At 56.7% G+C, this 21,030-nt stretch overlaps 1 protein-coding gene across 1 annotated transcript in view; it reads left to right on the forward strand.

Moving 5' to 3' along the window:
* The first annotated feature begins 13,580 nt into the window (after positions 1-13,580).
* SATB2 (SATB homeobox 2) overlaps positions 13,581-21,030 on the forward strand; it is a 130,542-nt gene continuing 123,092 nt past the window's right edge. The window contains exon 1 of the mRNA XM_059820559.1: positions 13,581-13,791. Within this exon, the coding sequence (XP_059676542.1) occupies positions 13,623-13,791 (169 nt within the window). The 5' untranslated portion in view covers positions 13,581-13,622. The remainder of the gene's footprint in view (positions 13,792-21,030) is intronic.

Raw genomic sequence — 21,030 nt, forward strand, 5'->3', positions numbered from 1 at the left:
GCCACAGTGAGTAAACTGTCTTGGCAGAAATGAGGAAACTGTTAAGAGGGAGGGGCCACTACATTGTGCGGGTTACTTAATTGTCTTAATCGAAAATATATGAATATAAATAGACCTCAGACTTCCTCTCTTCTCTTTCTTTTTCCCAGCCGAAAGACATCCAAGGCCGTAATAAAATCGAGGGCTGTTGGGTGGCAGAGGGGAGGTGCGGGGGGGCGGGCGCAGCACCGCGGGGCCGGCCCGGCGCTGCGCTCCCCTGTTTGCTTTGTGGGAGCGGGCGGGCGCTCGGAGTTCGTTGGGGTTTGGCTGTTGGAGCTTTGGGAAGCGCTGTGTGCACAGGCTGCCGGGCAGGCCCATAAAAGCAGAACCATATAATCAAGGTGGAAATTGAGAAAGTGATTTATTTGGTTCTCTTCCTCGTCAGCACCCGCCCGCCCGGCTCTCGGCTTCTCCCGGCGGTAACGGGGCTGAGACCTGGAGGGGGCGGCGGCGGCACCCCGAGCCCTGCGGGGCCGGAAGGGAGCGGGCAGCAAGCCGGGCTTCTGCCACCCCGGCTGCGCACACCGGGGAGCCGGGCCGCCGGCGTGCGGGGGCAGCCGGAGGTCTGGTTTTGCTCGTAGGCTTGCGACTAGTCTGCAAATATTTGTTTGTCTGTGGTCGTCCCAGAGGCAGATGGGCCCGGAGGGGCTCCCAGGGCGCTCGGTTCCCAGTCTCGGCGGGTCTTGGGAGGCCTGGGAGCGGGAAGGCTCCCGCCCCCGCGCTGCCGGCGCGGAGCCCCGCTGCGCGCCCGGCGCAGCCCGGGGCCGGTTCCCCGCCCGGGCGCCGGGAGGGAGTTCCGCACCCCGCAGCGGGGCTCGCGGCTGTGTGCTCTGGTGGCCGCTGACCCCTCGAGGCTCCTAGTTGCCAGGCAAGGGGCAACGAGGATGGAGGCCCCGGTGCCAGCTCTCGGGCAGCTGCGTAGCTGCTGACAGGCTCCTTGCTGCGGGCACAGCCGAGGCCCGGTGAGCTCCGGCGTGGGGCAGGAGAGCACAAACGGCAGCAGGGGCGAGAAACGGTGGGCCCGGGTGGGTTGTGTATCGGGGACATCAGTGCCTCCGTCTTTCTTGAAGCTAGACTGGCCGTGCGGTCCCCCTGCGCACCCCACCCCCTTCTCCAGCTGGTACAGCCGCACATCACTGCAAATCGGAGGAAAGCACCCGGTGGTGAACACCTGGAACAACTGCCTCCATTTGTAGGCATGCAGATGCCACCATAACCTGCCAGAGGGACCCTGAGTGGGGTGAGGAGGCCGAGGGCAAACGGAAGGACAGGATTAGCAATGCTCTTTGCACCCTCCCATCCAGTTGCAAGGACCAGTCTTTGCAGAGGGGGTCGAGACGCTGTGATAGTGGTGGCAGCATTTTGCGAACACGAAGCAGGGAGGCCGGGAAGCATCCACCAGGGAGAGGGCACGCCAGAGGAGTGGGAAGGCCCTGGGCACCTGGCAGGGTTGGGCCGCCGGCCTGATGGTGTTTCAGCTCAGTCGTCCTGATTTGCGGAGAGCCGGGGAGAGGTTGCCCCGGTCCCCGGGCTCAGCCCTCCAGCCCGGCGGCCTCTGCCAGGCACAGGCGGCTCGGGGGGGGCCATCCGCAGGGGTTGCCTGCGGCTCCCTCCGTGGGGCTGAGGTTGGACCCTGCGGCGGCGTGTGAGGGGAAGGGTGCGGGAGGGCCGGCTGGCCTTCGTAAGGTCTAAGAGAAGCGGCGGAGGGGACAGGCGGCATTCAGCGGGCCGGGAAGGGGGTCTTCTGCTGCCCGCGCCCCGGCCCGCACACTTGGCCCACGCCCGTCCCTCTCGTCTTGCCCGAGAGGTGCCTCGATGGGCGAGCGGAGCGGAGGGTCCCCGCCGGTACCGAGGGGACGGCCGTCACCTCCAGCCCCGTCTCCCGCCTTGCTGGCCTCGGGGCGCACCTCGCCCCGCAGCACCTGCCGCCCTGCCCTCGCCCGCCTCCCGCGGGCAGTCGCGCTGCGCCGGTGGAGCGGAGAGTGGCCGAGGCTCACGGTCTCAAAACCTGGGTGCTGCTGACACTTCCCTCCCCAGGTGGCGGGGGCAGGTCCGTCCTCTCCCCATCCCATAGGAGCCGGCGCCCGGCTCCCGCTGCCTGGGGGCTTCCCCGTCAGTCCGGTGCCCGACGAAGCTCCGTGTTCCCTTCCTACGCAGTGCAGCATGCCCGGCAGGGCTGTCGGTTCCCACCAGTACGAGCAACGGTGTCCGCCCGGGGAGGTACCGCTGCCCGTCTCGCTGCTAGGCTGGCGAGGAGCCGGCTCGGCTTCGGACTGGCCCGAGCGGGTGCCGGAGCTCCCTGGGGCCCCGGGAGCCGAGCGAACGGGGTGGAGGCTGGAGCCGCGCGAGGTGCCGGAAGCTCACCCCTCCGAGGCGTCCGCTCTTCTCGCGGCTGGGCGCTCACTCGCGGTCCCTCGATCCGATCGAGGCAGTTCTGTGAAAAGCCTCCGGAGCTGGCCGGCAGGGTGGCCGGGCTTTTGAGCAGCCCCTCTCTTGCAAGCGTTTTAGAAAAAGCCCGGGGCTGCCAAACTTTGCGAAAGTTGGGCAAATTTCTCTCTGTTGTGCGAGGGGAGACTGAAGCCGCACGCCACGACCCTCCCTGAGTGATGGGCTCGCACGGGAGCCGCTGCACCTCTGCCTTGTCCTCGCTGCTGGAGGAGATGCTGCAGCCCGAGAAATCCCGTCGGATCTGGTTCAAAATAGGTTGATACAGAGTCAAGGCGCTGACGAACCGCCTGTCCCCTCGGTAAACGCGCGCAGAGAGGCCCCAGAAAACCGAGGTGCTGCTGTTGTTTATGTCCGTCTTAGCGAGGCGGGATGTACAGAGCCATTCCCAGGGGCAGAACAAATACCTGCTAAGAACCGAAGGCGCCACAAGTTGTTGCACAGATGAATTGATCCAGTAATCGCTAGGGCTATAACACCCTTATTTATGCTAAAGCATGTGACACAATCTTCAAAATGTGGTAGCTCTAAGTTACCACCTCTTTATTACTTATACAAGCTAATAGGTGAAGGGACTTTTACCTTCTTTACTTGAAGGAGGCACAAAGAAGCAGACAGGTAATTCCATGCTGCTAATTTTTATGATGTGATGGGTAGGGAAGGGAGAGGTTGAAGTAAAAACGGGGAAGATCAATTATGAAATCTCGGAGTTTAGGTGGTAGTGACCAGCTCAGACATTATTTTTTTTTGCCTTAAACTGCGGTTGCAAATATGTTAGAAAATTTGTCACCTTATCCGCCCGTGTGTGAAACGATTTGTTCTGTCCGAAAGGATGATTTGATAGTAGGCACCTTTTTTTCTGTCACTAATTTGAAATCTCGCCTTACTGTTAGCATTTTTAATCGAGTGTTTAGCTGTCGCACTTCAGGGTGCGGAGAGAGGGAAGCGGTAGCTGTCTCTCCCGCTCCTGGGCTCGGCGGTGCCGGGGAGGATTGCCACTCAGTTCCGAGAGGGGAGCGCTGATGTTTGCCGTCTGCTGCGGTAAAATTGCGGTAGTGTTACAGTTCCTCTCGGGTGAGACTTGCCAGGCTTAAAGCTAAAAAAAAGTGTCTCGTATACAAAACGGTCAGAATATTTACAGGTAATTGTGACTGTCAAATACTCCGGCGTGTTGACAAAGCGCAGAGATCTTGGAGCGTTTCGTCTTTCGGAGAGTGGGAGGCTGCGGCGGCGTGGGACCCCCGCGAGGGGCAGCGGCGCGGACTGAGCCCCGGCGCCCGTTCGGCCGGGGGACGGGGGTGCCTCCGGCTCCCAGCGAAACGCTGGCCGGGAGGAAATAATCGTGTCACCCCGCAGGGGCGGCGTGGCCGAAAGGCACTTCCCAGGGCAGAAGTGCAGAGGTTCACGGAGGAGAGCGAGCGAGAGCTGCCGTCCCCGCTGGGGACGAACTCGCTTGTTAGATGCTGATTTAGTTGGAGTGATTCTGTGACGGGGAGCAGACGAGCACTGCGTCTGGTCTGGTTTCGTAATGGGATTTCAAACGGCGGATACCGCTAACCCGTCCCTTTGCAAACCTGAAATTCGTCATGGGAGCGCGCTGGCCGCGCTCAGGTCGGGGACCCCTCGCAGAGGGGAGCGGGGTTAGCCGGGGGGAACGCTTGGGCTGGTAGAAGACGAGGCTTTAGGCGGAACCGCGCTCGCTGCGCGGCAGCGGTGCGTGGCGCCGCGGGCACCGCTGCGCCTGGGCACGGCGGCTGCGCCCGCGCTGCGGGGCTGGGAGGTGGCAGCCCCCGCAGGCGACCGGACACATGCTGCCGGCCCCCTCCGCGCCCTGCCCGCCGCCTGGGGACAGGGGGGCACGGGGACGCCGCTGTCGCAGGCTGTGGAAGCAGAGGGAGGCCAGCTCCGCGGAGCCCAGCGGGCAGAAAGCAGGCGGTCTCCGGGCAGTATCCCCAGGCCCCCGCTGCCCCGGTATCTGCCGGGGAGGCATCTGCCGTGTTCCGCCGCTCCGGGACGCCACGTCCAGGTTGGAGGGCGCCGCCTCTGCAGGGCTACCGGGGCTGCCCCGGCGGCGGGCCACCTTTCGGCCGCCCTTGAACCTGCTGGGAGCGGGCGGGCAGCCCCCAGGCCCGGGGGGGCCCTTTCGCGGGCCAAGTACCAACCCTGGCACCGAAAGATCTTTGTAAGTGTTTGCGCATATAGGCAGGCAAAGTCTTGAGGCCACGAGAGAGGATGATAGGATTGTTTGTAGGAGGAAAAGCGACAGGATTTGGCCTTTTCCTGCCCCGGTGCCCAATGTGTGTCCTCTCTGCAGAGAGCGCCCTGCTGAGCCCCGTTGGTAGCAGGTACAGGGCTTGCGAAAGCCTAAAAATGCTGAGCGTTACCCGGTCAGCCGCCTGCAGCTTCCCAGCTGCGGTGATTTCTCCAGGGACAGGGAGAAGCCCGGTTCCTGGCGCGGCCGGGGAGGCTCTGAGCTGCCTGCCATTTGCTGGAGCTGGGCTGTGGGACGTTTGCCGCTCCTGTGTATTAGGGTGCGTTCCCTCGATCTGTTCAACGGCGTTTTCAGCCTTTACAGTTCAATAAAACCTCTGTTGTTTACCTTCACTCGAAACCCCCTGCCCTGTCTGCCCCTTTTTTCTGAGCAGATCACCAGTCTTCAGTTAGTTGCACAGAAAACTGCAACTCCCCAGCGCGGTCCCGGCAGCCCAGCTGCCGGCGGGGCTCAGCTCTGCCCCAGGCTGACCTGCCCTCGGCTTCAGTGGGGCGGCGGGGAGCGAGGGCGGGTGGTGAGGGCCGGCAGTGGGGGCCTGTGCGGTCCCGGCACGGCTCTGCTCCGCGGGCACCATTTCGCGTGGAAAGAGCCGGCGGGAGCTGCTGCCTTGTGCCGCAGAGCCGTATGCATTTGCTGGTGGTTTAATTTATACGGGCAGTTCGCGTACGAAGATCGGGCTGCCTGTTAAAAGGCAAAGTTTGGATTTAAGAGGAAAAGGGCACCCTGCTCTGCATAGAAGTCAGTCGCTAATGCGTCCTGGGGCATGAGCGCGGCCGTGACGGCGGGGCTGGGGCTGAGCGCTGCTCCCCGGGAAGCTCCCGGGGAAGGCGCTCGGAAGCGGCTCTGTCCTCCGGGCTCTGCCGAGGTCTCTGCTCCCATCTGGTCTCCGCCGGCCGCAGGAACTTGGAGAGAGTTTGGGAGGCGGTGGTGTCCAACGTGGGCGGGTAATGCTGTGCTTCCAGGTCGGAGCCGTGTGGGGGAGAAGGACTGATATCTTGCTAATTTACGTAAATCGTTGCAATTAAAACGATTCGTGCCTCGGGGTACGAGTCCTCAGCCCTGCACGCTCGGCGTGTCCTGCTGAGCTCCACCGCCTCTCGCCCCCACGCCGAGCAGGAGCGCGGTTGGAGAGAAGAGCTGGGTCGGCGCGGAGCCTCCCTCCCTCCCTCGGCACCCCGCGCCCCGCAAACACCTTTGGGGTGAAAAGCCAGGCGCCGGGCTGGCTCCTGGGCTGCGGCCGGCGGCTCGCCGCTGCAGCGCCCTCCCGCATTCGTTCACGCCGCAACTCGGGCGGTGCGCGGCAGGCGGGACGCGCGTTTCCCCGCGCAGCGCCGCTCGGCGCGGCCACCTCCGGGCGGGAGCGAGGGGGCGCCGACCGGCCCGGGCAAACGGCACTGGAGTGGCCTTGGGCTGCTGCGAAGGAGCAGCCGCAGCTGGTGCTCGGGTGGCGGGGCTCATCTCAGTACTTGTTAGTCACTTCTTTCCGGGATCTAGGGAATTTTCCTTAATCGTAACGAAGGTGGCGAAACTCTTCCTTCATGCCCAGCTATGAGCTGCTAATTTGAAGGAGAAGAGCCGCAGGGCACTGGCGGCTCGGTCTGTGCTCTCTGCTCTTGACAGTTTACAAATCTAAACAGATTTATTTTAGAGCAGCCGTACAAAGAGTCTCGCAAGTCTGTTAAGGTGAGGCGTGTCGATGAGCGTGAAATCTCACGGAGGAAATCTCTTGCGGCTCGCACTGCAGCGTGTGATTGCGGGAAAACGCAAACCCGCGGCCAGGGGGACAGCCAAGAGCTGGAGACAAGTGTGAGGACCAAGGGGTAGCTGCAGATAGCAGTGGGGAGCCGGAGGGCGGGAGGGAGCCTGGCAGGACCCCGGCAGCGGCAGGCACAGCCCCGCACCAGGCGCCCCGACGTTCCCTCCGAGCTGAGCCGGCCCGGCCCGGCGGCGAGCCCCGCTCCCTGCGCCCGCCTCGGCCGGGGCTGCGCTGCCTTCTGGGCACCGAGATACGGTGCAATAACAGCTCCGGCCGAGTCCTTCCCTTTCCTGTATACGGCTGGCTGTGGAGATTTCCTCTCCATAGTCCGCAGCCTTCTCTCCATATAACTAACGTTAGCGGCAAAAGACTTACGAATAAAATCGGTGAGGGGAAGGATGACGGCAGTACCTCTGCAGACCCTGCCCTCGCCGTCCCGAAACCGTTTAGTCGGCGCTCGGACGCCGTAAAGACGATTTTGGTTCTGTGTTTTTCTTTTTCAGTTGGCACAGTAAGAACGAGTCTTGTAGACACCGAAGGGGCTGGCGGCGGCCGGCGGTGCGCAGGGCAGGCAGAGCCGGCTCCCGCGGGGCCGAGGCGCGCTCTGCGGTGGAGCCGGGGGACTCGCCAGGAGCCCCGGCATCCGCCGCGCTCCCTGCCCGGGCAGCTGCCCGCTTAGGCTTGGGCTGGCGGCGGGAAAGCACGGGCGTGCGGCTGAGAAACGGTGATGGCCCGACCCGTGCTCCCGCCGGCACTGTCGGCTGGAGCCAGAGCTCTCCCCTCGAAGTGCTGCGGGCAGGGCTGGGCTCGGCTCGTCCCGCCGTTGGGAGCAGGGACACTTTCGTTTCGTTTTAGCTTCACCTCCTAAACCTGGCGCCGAGCGAGGGACCGCGGTAGTGCGGAGCGGCTCCTACAAGCGGCAGTGTTCGGCGGCTCGTCCCCGACGGCGAGAGCTTGATGGAGGGGACGCTCCGCAGAGGCGCTGGGGGAGGCCGGCTCCCCGGCTGCGCAGCGCCTTTCTCGGTCCGCGGGGGGAGGGCGAAGAAGGCGCAGCCGGGCAGGAGGTCAGTCCCCAGGTGCTGCCCGCCGCGGTTTTTCCCGTGCCGGCCTCTCTGCCCGCGCCGGGCCGCGGGCGAAGAGCGCGGCGCTGCGGCAGCCTCGACGGCATGCGGCAGGGCGGGCGAGGCGGCAGGGCGGAGCGGCGCTGCCGGGGCGAGGGCGCAGCAGAGGACGGCGGGGCCGGCGCAGCCCGCGCCGCGCAGGAGGGGCCCGGCAGGCCCCCGCGACAGGTGCTGCTCGCCCTGCCCGGCCGCACCGAACAGCCGGGGCCGCGGGCGGGCGGGAGCCGCCGTTGCCTCGGGCTGCGCCGGCGCCGGTGCCCGCGCGATGGCGCTGTGCGAAGGGGAAGACGCCCGGACGGGTCGGACGGGTGGTCCGGTCCCGGCCCCGAGGAGCGGCCGCGGGGTCGGGTCCCGCCGCGACGGCGGCCGCTGGGAAGGGAGCCCGGGCCGAGCGGGGAGCCGGGAGCCCTCGCCTGCGGGACCCGCCCTGCCCCTCCCGAGCCCGCTTGCCCCGGCGGTGCCTGCTGCGGCCGCCGCCCCCGCGGGGACCCGGCGCTGCCCCGCTCCCATCCCGCCGGCCGCTGCGCCGTCGCGGCAGCCCTGGGCCTCCGCGCTTCGAGGTGGTGCCGGCGGTCGGCGGGCCGGCGCCCCCCAGGACCCAGGTGTGCGGCGGCCGGGGCCCCCGCCTCAGCCCAGGCCGCAGCGCTCTGCCGCGTCGCGGAGGGCCCGGCCCGGCCGAGCCCCGCGGTGAGGCGGCCGTCCCGCGGACGCCGCGGCCTCGGGAGGCACTGGGCGAAAGGGGGGAAAGAAGGAAAGAAGGAGGCGAGGAGAGCGCACGGGAGCCCGGCGGGTCCGGTGGACCCTGTCAGGCACGGCGGCCGACTTTCGGGCGCAGCTGTGCGGGGCGAGGGCGGCCCTGGCCCCGGCCCCGGCCCCGGCCCGGGGGCAGCACCGCGCGGCATCGCGGGCGACGGAGGCGCGGGAGCCCGCGGCAGCCCCAGCTGCAGCCGTCCGCCTCTGCAGCCTGTGCAGGCACGGAGCAGCAATCGCTGCCATGCGTTTTGGCTTTAAAAGCGGTAGTTAATGAAAACCAAACCTTTCCAAGGAGGTGTTTTCCTTCGTTTGTTTTGTTCAAAAATTTTTTGGCAATCAACCACTTGAGGCGTCCATAAACTTCGGTAACGGGGAGCGCTGGGGGCTCGCAGCGCACCCACTCCGGCTCTCACCAGAGTGCGAGAGCAGAAAATTCTCGTACTGGAGTTCGTGTTAGAAAAAGAAAAAGAGGTTATTAATAATAAAAATCCAGTTCTTTTTATAGCGAGATTGAGGACGGATGGGGGAAAGCGATGGGAAATAATCGCCCTTTTTTCCAGTGGAAATAAGGACAACATGTGAAAATCATGCACGGGGGGGGGGGGGGGGAAGCATTTGTAATTTGAAACAGAAAGAAAAGGCTTTTATTGGGAAAAATATGTAAAAGAAAAATAAGCAACATGTATCATAAAATCTGTCTAAATTAAATGATGTTTACAAAACAAAAATTACCAACCAGCAAAATTTATACGCGCTCGGTTCGGTTTCCTCTCAGTTTTACTAACAAGACCCTTTGCTTCCGCGTCGAAATTTTCAAATGATTACCGCTCCCGATTTCAAAGTTAAAAGAGTATTTTCTGTAAACGTTCGGTTTATAAATACAGGAATAAACCCGTATTTGGAGATCCCGATACTCCAGTGAACACGCAAATGAGAACCCAGCTGCCGGTGGGGAAAAAACCGAACGCGAGAGAAAGGTGCAGGGGATTCATTGCAAATAAAGCAATCGCTACATATATATTTTAATGTATTTAATTGTATGCATTATTGAAATGCCCTTCTGACTAGTTTAATAATTTAGAATCGATAGTTTTCCTAAAAACTTTATAAAATATTTACACTTAATAAAATATTAATCGATTAACAAGCCAGTCGCACTCTTATAGGAGCTTTACTAAAGTCCTGTAATCGCGCTGTCGCCACACGTCTCCGCTGTTAAGGGAAGGATCGCTGACAAAATGTAAATGAAGATCTTCAGACGGTGGTGTTTATAAAATAGCTCATTAATGGGCTTGGATTGAATCTCTCCATCCATCCACATCATCAGATATAATAATAGTAACGAATCAGACAGGGAAGATCCTGGCTAAACCATTGGCATTTTTTTTTCCAGAAGTACTGAAGTCCTAAATCACCAATTCTTCTAACTTTCTGGCCATTGATCCGCGGGAATTCGTAGTTCAACATCAAAGGTAAGAACAAAACATTATTCAATTATTCGATAGCTGGTGGAAAATGTTAACTTCCATGTAAAAGCTGCTGCTGAGCTTTTCAGATTTAGGGGGGGGGGGGGGGGAAGGGGGAGGAAAGTTAGATCGGGTTATTTAAATAGAAAAACGAGAGTTCTCCAAACTTTGAGGCTCCTTTCTGCGAGGGACGGCAGCAGACCTGGCTGGCGGCGGCCGCTGCGCTCTCTCCTCCTCCGCAGCCTGCGCGTTCCCGGCGCCGGCGCTCGCTCCTCCGACAGCTCCCGGAGCCCCGGCCCTGGCGGCGCCCCCCGCGCCCCCGGCCTTCCGCCGCCCCCCGCGTCTTTTCTGGCTCCCCCAACCTTCAGCCGGCGATGGGACCCGGCTCCCGCCCCCGTTCACGGCTTGCTGTCCCGGGGCAAGGCTGGCACCGCGTCCGGGCTTTGGCGGCGGGTCCCCCTGCCCCTTCCGAGGGGGGGAGAGAGACGAGTCCTTCGGCCGAGGCGGGGGAAGCCGCACGCGGCGCTGCTTTTCGGGGCCGGGCCGGGGGTCGGATGTGGAGCGAAGCGATTATGTCTCTTACCCTGCCCGGGGATCCGCTGCTTCTCCCGGCACCGCTTCCAGGGGCGGCCCGGAGCCCACCGGGAGACCCGGGCGCTCGGCGGGCGGGTGGGCCGTCACTGCCGCTCGGAGGGAAGGAGGCGGGCAGCGGGGCCAGCGGCGGCCGAGCTCCCGCAGGGGACCTGCCCTTCCCCTCCTCCCAATCTCGGGGCAACACCGGCGGGGCTCGCCGCACCGGGACGGCTGCCTGCGGGCTCGGGGCCACCGCTGCTGCCCACCCTACCCTCCCCGGACGTTTACGGGGCGGACGGAAACCTGCCGCCAGGGTCGACCCATGGCGCTGATGCTCCCGCCGCGCCCGGGTCCCACCGTGCCCCGGGGGGGGGGGGGTGCCTCTTCGCCCCCCCCCCCATAGTCCCCTCTTTTTTTTGACCCTCCGGCGCCACCGTAAAAGGTAGAGAGAGCTCTTAAGGGGGCACGGCCGGGAGGGCGGCGCACTGCAGGGAGCTAGCGGCGGACGGGCGGCGGGAAAGGGGGGGGGGGGGGGCGGCGGGCACCTTCGATGCCCGCCGCCCCCCCCCCCTCCTCCCCCGTCGCCCGCCCCCCCGCGCCGGAGGAGATTCCCTCGGTCCACCTTAACGCGGGGCTCGTTCCGCCGCCGGGCGGGCGGGCGGGCGGGGAGGGCTCGGCGGCGCGGGGCCGGCGGCTCATTCCCCTGCGCCCCCCGGGCCGGGCAGGGGGCGCTGCGAGCCCTCGGGGCGCGCCGCCGGGCACGGTCCCGCCGGGGGAAGCGCCCGCTCCGCCGCCGGCCCCAGGGAGCGGCGCGGGTGCACCTTGCACCCGAGGGAGAGGTGACTGCCTGCCGAGGGACCGCTGGCCCCCCCGGGACCGGCGACGGGCCCGATCCCGCCCCGCTGCGACTTCGCCGCCGCAGCTTTCCCCTCCCCGCTGATTGCACTTAGCCAGCGCTGTCACGCGCTACCCGGAGCTCCGCTATTAAATAATTCAGCGGCGGCAGCAGCAGCGCTTCCCTGCCCGCTTCTCACCTCCTCCCGGCCCCCGTCATCAATTATTCAGGGCCAGCCCGGTAACTGCCTGCAGCCGGGCGCAGAGAGAAGGGCGGTGGCGGGGCTCTACCTGGGGCCGGGCCGGGCCGCTCGCCCACTCGCCCACTCTCGGAGCCCCGGAGGAAGCGCGACCGGCCCCGGGGGCCCAGCCCCCGCCGCACCGCGAGAAGTTAGTGCCGCCTCGCCCCGTCTGGGAGAGGTTGCGGGAGGGTCTCTGCCCGTCGCTCGTGCTCCCCGGGGGGGCCCGGGTGGCAGGAGGCGGCGAGGCCGCACCGGCTGCGTCGGACCGACCCGGGCGCCTGGACTGGATGCCGGTGGCAGCTTTGCTCCTCCCCGGTCGGTCTGGTCTCCCCAACTCGGGCTTCTCCTCTATCCGCCCCCCCCTCCCCGTTCTCTCCCGGCTCCTCCTCCTCTCCCTCTCCTTCCCCCTCGGCCCTCCCCCAGCCCGACTGCCCCTGTCCTTGCGCCCTCTGCCCTGGGTCCCTCCTGTCACCGCCGCCTCGTCCTGCCGCGCTTCCCCTTCCCCACCCAGCCCGCCCTCCTCCCTCCCTCTGCGCGGCGCCGCGCTCGGTTTTCGTGTGCGAGATGTATTATTTATTTATCGGTGTTTAATTTCCTGCCAGGTGGGTCTCTGCCTCCCACCCCTGCGCGCAGCGGGGCCGGCCGGGCCGGGCCGGGCCGGGGCTGCGCGGGGCGGGCCGGGCCGGGAGGAGGTGGGCTGCTGCGCGCCCGTCTGCGCCCGATCCCGAGATAGCACCGAGACTTGATTTTTGCGGGGGGGCGGGGAGGGGGAGGGGTGTCGGAGGCGAGGAGGGGTGGCGATGTTTGGGATGCACAGCCCTGGGACGGGAACGCCGCGCAGACAGACAGGCAGACACACGCACACAGGCGCGCACACACACACCAAACCCGAAACCAAGGACAACCCCAAAAAGGACTCACTCTGCCTCGATGACTCAACGCAACTAATAACCGTTTCTCCGCTCTCTGTGGCGAGTCCCTCCTGCCGCTGCTGTCGCTGGCAGAGGAGGGAGCGATTGAAAGTGACACACCGGGGGCCGCCGCCGCCGCTTCCCCGCGCCGCCAGGCACCCGCCGCCGCCGCGGAGCCCGGGAGAGCGGCGCTCCCTCCTCTTCTCCTCCCCCCGTCTCCCCCGGTATTGATTTTCTCCGCTGAAGGTGTGAGAAGTCGGCTCCCTCTCCCCTCTCCTCCGCGCCGCAGCCGGCGGCCCCGCGGCTCCCCGCCCCCTCGCCCCGACCTCCCCACTCCGCTCGCCACCCGGGACCCTCCGGGAAGGGGCTCTGGCCCCTGCCGCCCCGCGCAGCGCGGGCAGCCGCCCCGGCCCCGCCGCCTCGGCACCCCCGGAGGAGGGCAAGGAGGGGGCTGGGGGTGGGGGGAAGGAGTAGAAGGGAAGAAAGCGGCGTGAGAGGAGGAAACAAGAAAACTTTCCACCCTGGATTCTCTACTTCTGATCCATGGACAGAGCCCAACTCAGCCAACTTACAGACAGGCTATAAGCAGTAAGTACAGCGGCAGCTCCCGGGAGCCGCTCGCTAGAGGCTTCCTCGCCAGCAGCCGGCTACTCCGGCAGCTGCACAGCTGGCCGGCGCGGGGGGGCCGTGCCAGCGGGGCCGCCCGCACTGGCAGCCTCTTCCCCGCGGCTCCCGAGGGCGGGCCGGGGCCGGGGCTGGGGCCGGAGCCGGCGCGCAGCACCTGGCTGCGGCGGGCGGGTGGGCTGCCTTGCCGGCTTGCCCGCCCGGCGCGATGGGGACCGGGGCGCAGCGCTGCCTGCCCGCGCCCGCGGCAGGTTGGGGCCGGGCGGCCGGCCCCCCGTCTCCGCCGCGGCGGGCCGGGCGGGTAAGGCGGCCGGGGCGGGCCGGGGCCGTCGGGGCCGAACCGCTCGCTTTTGGCGGGGCCGGCTCTGGCGGCGGGAGCGGGGCGGCATCGCGCCCGGCCGGCGCTCGCCCGGCTTCGCTGGGCTGAACCGCCCGGGGGAGGCGCCGCGGGGGCCCGGGCGGGCGAGCGGGGCCCGGTGCCGGGCGGCGGCGCGGGCCGGCGGCCGCTGAAGCGCCCCTTGTTTCTCTCGCCCTAGGTCCGTGCTCCTTCTACTGCGACCTGCCAGCGGGAGCCGCGTCTCCGAGCATGGAGCGGAGGAGTGAGAGCCCCTGCCTGCGGGACAGCCCCGACAGAGGCAGCGGCAGCCCCGATGTCAAAGGGCCCCCCCCCGGGAAGGTGGCCAGGCTGGAGCAGAACGGCAGCCCCATGGGCACCCGCGGGAGGCCCAACGGCGCCGTCACCAAGCCCGTGGGAGGTAACCGTGCGGCGGCGCTCACGGCGGCACCGCCGGCCGGCTGGCCCGGCTCGGCCCGGCCCGGCCCGGCTCGGCGCGGCAGCCCCGCTGGCCGGGGCGCGCAGAGCGGCGTGCCCGGGGTGGCATTTGGCGGGCGGGTCGGCACTGCGCGCGGAGGTGCCGGCAGGTTCGTGTGGCAGCTGGCGGGCTGCTGCCCGCTCTCCTGGAAAGCGTTTAGCTGCTCGGCGCCGCGGCGGCGTTCGGGGTCCGGGGAAGGACTTGTGCCGAGGTCAGCGGCGGGCAGACTGGCTGGTTAGAAGGCCTGCTTCCTCAAGAGGCCAGCCCTGGGCCCGGGCTCTAGCTCGGCGGCTCACAAAAGGCCAGGCCTAATCCTGCTGGAGGGTAACGGGGGGAGAGCCGGGCCCCGCGCTCCGCGCTTCCTGCCCGAGCACTGGCGGATGGCCGCCGGGGCAGCCCCCGCGCATCGCCGGCGGCTCCCGGAGGGCACGGCAGCGGCCGGGGCGGCGGGGCCGGGCAGCGCCGGCAGAAGAGGGCATCGCCTCCAGCTTAGGTACAGGCAGCCGGGGATGCGTGTGACAGGAGTTAGGTGTGTTACACCCACCGTCACAGCTCTGAGGATGGGGTCTCCAGGGTGGAAAAACCGGCAGCGTTTATCTTTGCGTTTAGGGTTTGGTTTTTTTTTTTCTTTCTGTAAATAGCATTTTGTAGCAGTTGTTGTAAAAGAGGACAGGGCAAAGCACGTGCAAGGTTCAGCGCTCTCGGCAAAATTACTGAACATTAGTTTCGCGGCATTCCTGCAATTCTCTAGAATGCTTTGACTTCCATCCTCACTTTGCTGTCTAGTTGCTGGTCAATTTTGTGTTCAGAGCATGTGTAAGTGACATGTGTAGTTACTTTTCTTTCCCCTTTTCTTCCAAGCAGCTCAGCTTTCCAGTCACCTCTTCTAAATGCCCTCTTTTTCTCATCTTAACTCTGATGCTGTCATGTTTAACGCAGTGCAGCCTCGCGTTAGGAAAAATATATTTAAAAATCTTGAAATTAGCCTGATGTTGTGAGCAAAATAATGCAGGGCAGGCCACGAATAACTTTACCTTTTTAAAAAAAAATCTCTCTGTGCTTTAAAATGTGCGGACTGGTAACACACAAATGTAGTTGTTTATACACAAAGAGTTTGTGTAAGTGACATTTCAAGAGATACTTTGATACAGTCGTCACATGACTCTCTATTACGTGAGGTTTATTTAGCGATTTTACCATTAGATGCTTGTTTTAGACCTCTTTGGCTCAATAGGCTTCCTAATTGCTGAAGTTTGCGAAGGGGCTGCAGATTTTACTTTATTTTAAAAGCGTAGGATTCACTTATATACCTCATGAAGGGTAAGAGATCTCACCAGTTTTTTATGTTTCTTGGATGACTATATATCTGTTTTTTAAACCTCTTCTACGTGTTCTTCTAACGTACGGAAAAAAAAGAAGCAGCTTTGCAGTGAAAGACTTGTAGTACTATGCCACTTACGAATTGGTGGAGAAATAATTTGTTGAATAATTTTAAAAATGAACTAGTTAATCATATAAAAAGTAATGTATGTACTTTTGGATGCCTTTCTCGAGACTGAGGCATTATAGCTGCTTGATTTTAAAGAGAATGTTAGAACTGGAGCTAAAATCTTTTTTCCTTGGAGCATTTATAGAAATATACTTTAAAGGAATGCTTTTAAATGTTTTGGAATATATATGTTGCTTTCTAATTGCAGCTGCGTTAGCCAAGAGAAATCCACCGGCTTTTATAGTTATATCGGTGGTTCAGCTTGAATCTGGCCTGTTAACTTATGGAAGATTTCTTCCACTTAAGACAAAGACTCTCATTTCTGAAAGCGAACTTTTAAGAGCCTACATTTTCATTCATTACTCTTCAACTCATTTATAAAGTTGGTGTAGACTGGAGTCTAAAAGTGTGGGAGAACAGGAAATGCAGGAGTAATTTTTTTTTTTTTCTTTTCCTTAGCTGGTGTTCTTTAAACAGTCTCAATCGCTTTGGTTTTAGGTTATTCGTAATAAAATTTATTCATTACTCCTTATTGATACTGAAAGCAAGAAGAAAATTATTCTTGTCTGAATACTTACCTAGGTTCTATAATACTCAATACTAAATTAGTTAAGGCAGATTTTTTTAATAAGATAATGGTGCTGTTTAAAATTGATTTCATTTTTCTTTCCTCCTGGAAATGCTCTCAAGATAAATCAGCAAAGCTAATTTCCAGATATTTTTTCCTCTGCTCTTTTTCAAGTTTGATCTTTAAGAACCTGTGTGACCAAGTGATCTTTTTCTGAATGCCGATCGCACAGTTTCGGGTATTTCTGGAAGTCTGTGTCTTTGCAGTGATTGCTGCGGTGTTAGTAATTTCTTCACTTGAGTTGTGAAATGCAGCTGTAGACGTTTGCGGAAAGGCTTACTTTTAATATACGGGCAAATTAGTATAAAACTTCTCCTCAAATAAATATCAATAAAGGCTCTTTTAGTATTGTTCCTAGTGTTTGATAAAAAGGAAACTATTGAAAGTCATAGTGAAATGACATCTAAGGCTTCAGTTGTCAGTCTTTCAGTTTCTTCTTATTTTTCAAGATTTAAAAAGCGCTAATATTTATTGAATGTGAACTTCATTTGGGAAAAAATTTGACATACTTTACTGGAAACTACAGACCATTTTAGTTTTGATTTTATTCATTTTTTTATTCTATAAAGTATATCTAAAGGTTTTGAAAGCAAAGACAGATGCTAGCAATTCTTTTTTTCATCTCATTTTGGGCCTTAGATACGTAAGTGCTGAAATTCTTTCCTACTTGTCAAGTGGCTTTTTGGTGTAATAATACCTGTTTCTGAACTTAATCCCCACGAACAGAGCAGTAAGCTCTCAACTAACCGGTGCTATGATGAGATTGATGACCTTTGGTAACAAGTTTTATAATCGTAGTGTTTGCTACAGTTATTTTTCTGGTGACTTCCCTGAGAAATAGAGAAATATTATAGTGCTGTAGGTGTTTGCAGCTTTCGCTCTAGATTTATGAGTGAAAAAGTGTTTTAAACTAAGCTTTTGTAGTGCAGACAGAAAATCAATTGTTCTCATGAGAAGTTTTGCCTTATCGCTCTCCTCTTTTTTTATTCCTGACGTGAATGTACTTAATTCAAAGGGCCATTACAGCAGCTATAATAAACTAGTGAAGGTCACTAAAAAGATAAACAGGGTCTCAAACGTTGTGTTTAATAGGAGATTTAAAAGTTTCGGTACTGTTTACGATGTTGTTAGCGTCAGTCCAATGTCTTAGAGTCCAGTTCTGGTTTGCCTGACTTAACCCAGTGCCTTCTAAAATGTCCCAGCAGTTATCTAACCAGTCTGTTTTAAAACCTGTATGTAATAAAGCACAGGTGCTCAGATGTTCAGGAGAGGCAGGTTTTATAAAGGTCCCTGGGAAAAAAAGGCTAATATCACTTTAAAAAACATATGAAGCCTGGGAGAGAGTTTAGAGCAAGCAAGAGCACTATGGTGTTGACAGCTTTATATCCCTGTTGGGTAACATTCACTTACTAGAATTGGCGTCTCCTCTCAGTTAGTAATTCACTCCATAAGGATTAAAAAAAAAAAGGGATGATTAATGGCTAGGAAACTTATATTTACAAAATTGTTGATTGCAATTCATGAACCTGTTTGTGTATGAGTGGATGTGCATATGCATATATATATATATCTGTATGCGTTGATTTTGAAGAGCGTAGAAGATAAGCGTCCAAAGCCTCTGAATGCAACTTAAAATGCCAGTATACAGAATGGGCTGTTCTGAAGTTTGGTTTTGCTGAAATAGAAACATAGAACCAAAATATAGCCAAGACACACATTCAAATTTGGAGCAGGAAATGATTGCAAAAAAATTTGCTGGTTAGAGTAGTTGGACACAGTCTGATAGTAATACGTTCCTATTCATTTAACTGTTAAAATGTGTGATTTAATTTACAGAATATTAGTGGAGGAGAAAACTTTCAGACAATTGAAACTAAATTGTATGATTGGGATGTTAATCTGTAGCTGTGGTTACCGTGCTTGCATGAAGTCGGATGTACCAGAAGTGTGGATTCAGTGACTCTTCGGAGCACTGCTGCTAATTGCTGTAAGCCCCGTAAAGTTCTGATATATCACAGTCTTGTCTGCTTAGGTGTAGTTAGAAATCTGTTTTAATATATCTCTGGGGCAACAGAAATGCCGACTGAGGATGGTTAAAGAGCTGTTTGTCAAAATCCATTCTAAGTATTTCTGCAAAAATGTCATTAGGGTTTGTGCTACCACTTAGATCTTTTACAAGGATTTAAAGTACTTTACTGGAGAGAAAATCCACTTCTGTGCAAACAGAAGAGTACAGCCTGATCAAATTTGGTCCTGTGTCCTAAACGGTTAGTTAACATTAAACTCCAAATGGCATCCTGAACGGAGTAAGGAGACATGTTTCAGTTGTCCCTGTGAATTGAGAAAAGTGCAAGGTAAAGTTTTAGACAGTCTTCCTGCCTAGATCCTAGATGAAGAGTATCTTCCTGCTGCCTGAAAGTTTGTAGCTATTTGAAGGAATTAAACGCATCGAGATACAGAAGCGTGAAAGCCGCAAATCCCTGTTAGTTCAGGAACCAGCAGTATGTGAATATATTTTATGTTTTATCTGGTGCGGAATAGTTGGAAAATGTTGCCTTGTGCTTTGATTTAATTCATTAGGGATTATGAGGAAATGTAAATTCTTGGATTTTACACATTTCTGATACATAATGAGGAAGAGACCTTTAATTTTACAGGAACAGTAAGAACAGGACAGTGATTTCTTTTTCGTGACCGATGGTTAAAAACGAGTTACTGGTCTTTTTGCTGATTTCCAGCCCCCCCCCCCCCACAATTGGATTATGTCATGTAAATAGAATCAGAGCAGTCACTCCTGGAGGGTCATGTAGTGTATCAGCTGCATTTTTGCTGAGGTAGAAAAATAGTCTTTCTTTATGTGTTTTCAGTACTTGGTCTGTTATTAAAATAAAGACACAGTTGGTTAAAATATACGTGCAATTGAACATACGCATTAAACAGAATATAGGGTATCCACCCATTCAGTGACCTAGGCATAATTTGATGTTTAGAGTAATTTTGGAACTCTTAAGTTGCATCTGCAGAAAGCCACTGACAATTTTGACTTCAAGATTTAAGATTAGCTGTAGTAAGATTTTATTTTTTCCGGCAGCAGTTCCTAGGTGTTTCGAGTCATCTCTCCGCTTCCTCCCCACCCCATACCCATGGCCACATTAGTTAACTAGATGCTGTTATTCTCATCGTGAACCAAAGGAAAGAAAAAGAAACCAACATCTTTGAAAAAGTCAATGTTAATTCTCAACTCCCCCCCTTTATAAATTGGGTCCTGCCTTTTCTTAGTTTCACTGGGATAGAACAGAGTAGATTTACTGTCAATTATTTATAGGGCGTTTGTTTGAAAACTTCTGTGAAGGTGATTCTGTCAGTGGCTCTTCAGAATTGTTTTTATGTCTGATGAAGACGGCAAAATCATATTAAAAGCTATGAAGATACCAGTGAGGAAACGTATTTTCAAGACATTAAATAGCAACATATTTCTCACTCAGAATTTAGATGAAGGATTCGGACATCAAAGGAAGAAAAACAGTGTTAAGCTTTTATTGTTATGAATAAACACTTAAAAGTGAGGTTTAAAGATTTCTTTCCTAAATACTTAGTTTTCGGGAGTCTTTATATTCTATTTAAATTATTTTACTGAATATTTAATCTAGATTTAAAAGTAGAAAAAACCTGGCATAATGTAATCAAGTAATTTCAACAGACAGCTATGTAATATTTAACGTTTCTTATTTGTAGCACAGACTTTCAGATGGTATCAGTTACTTTAAAATACCTTTAAAAGCATTTGAGTTTAATACTTTTCATGGAGATGCTAGTCTGAATATTTATTTTTGCAGTTACTTTCCATTATTGCTGTTCTCTTTAAAGCTGTCTGTGTGGAATGGGAAGGAAAAGGGTCACAACAGTGACTTGGAGCTTAAGTAAAATACTTGGACCAGTAAGATCTTTGTCACTCGCATTGACACAGAAGATGGTGATACAATATGGCATCTATGATGTTGTAAAATGAAGACAGTTTTACTGCAGTCATGTATTTATATTCACCAAACAGCTGTGTGGCCTGTTTAGGAAAATTCTTATTTTTGTGACTGAGCAGTTCCCAACCTGCTTTTAAATCTTATTTTTAAACTTTTCAAAATAACTGAAGATCTGTAAAACTTAGGAAGATTTTATTTCAAATCCCAAATTGCAAGGCATAGATAAGTTAGGCCTTTAATTACCACCCCTCATCATAATTTAGTTCAATTAGTAACTACTGCTGTGTTTTAGGATTAAAGGCCCGGTTTTTCAAGGTATAAAGTATTACCAAGTCCCTTTGAATTGATACGATGGGGGTTTGTTCAAGATAACCTGTGCCTGATTCAGACTCTGTAACTACTGAACGAGCGTGCTCTCCTTTTGAAGCTCAAATTGGTTTTGAGACCCGCCGGCTGTGTTGAACGAGGAACCGATGCCCTTTCTAGCTTTGAAAAAATTGCCATGTGGTAATTGGTTCCTACTGTATGACATGTCCTGGGTCAGATGCATTGGTCCCCACGATGACATGTGTCACTAACACAGATGTAAGAAATAGTCACAGCAGACAAAAGGCAGCTGAGTATTAGATGGCTTTTGAGAAATGTTTTCTAGCCTCCAGCCATAGTAAAAAAACCCTGCCCTCCAACAAGCTTTGTACTTGTTGCAGAATGCTCATCAGCGACGTCTCTGCTGTGGGGTTACATACAAATGCGTTTACATTGATTAGTGGTGTGAAAGACAGAAAATACGTTTTGCCGTTTAATTTGGGGGGAATTGTTAGCCCCTCTAGATGAGGTTCTTGTGGCCATTCATAAAAGTGTTGACTGCTTTAATGTGTGGTATGTTCTCAGCCAGCAAGTCATGTTGTCTATATTGTCACAGTTCTATAGTTTGAATTTTTTTTTTTTCTAGAGTTCCTGTGCTTTGTACAAAAGCACATATTGCAGCTGTTGTGCGTACTTTGTCCCCATCTTCCTTTACATTGATCCAAATGTAAGGGGAAAAATATTTCATATTTCCAATTTTATTTCCTGTATTTTAGAGAGGT

The sequence above is a fragment of the Gavia stellata genome, chromosome 8 (genome assembly GCF_030936135.1).
Source record: "Gavia stellata isolate bGavSte3 chromosome 8, bGavSte3.hap2, whole genome shotgun sequence".
NCBI lineage: Eukaryota > Metazoa > Chordata > Aves > Gaviiformes > Gaviidae > Gavia > Gavia stellata.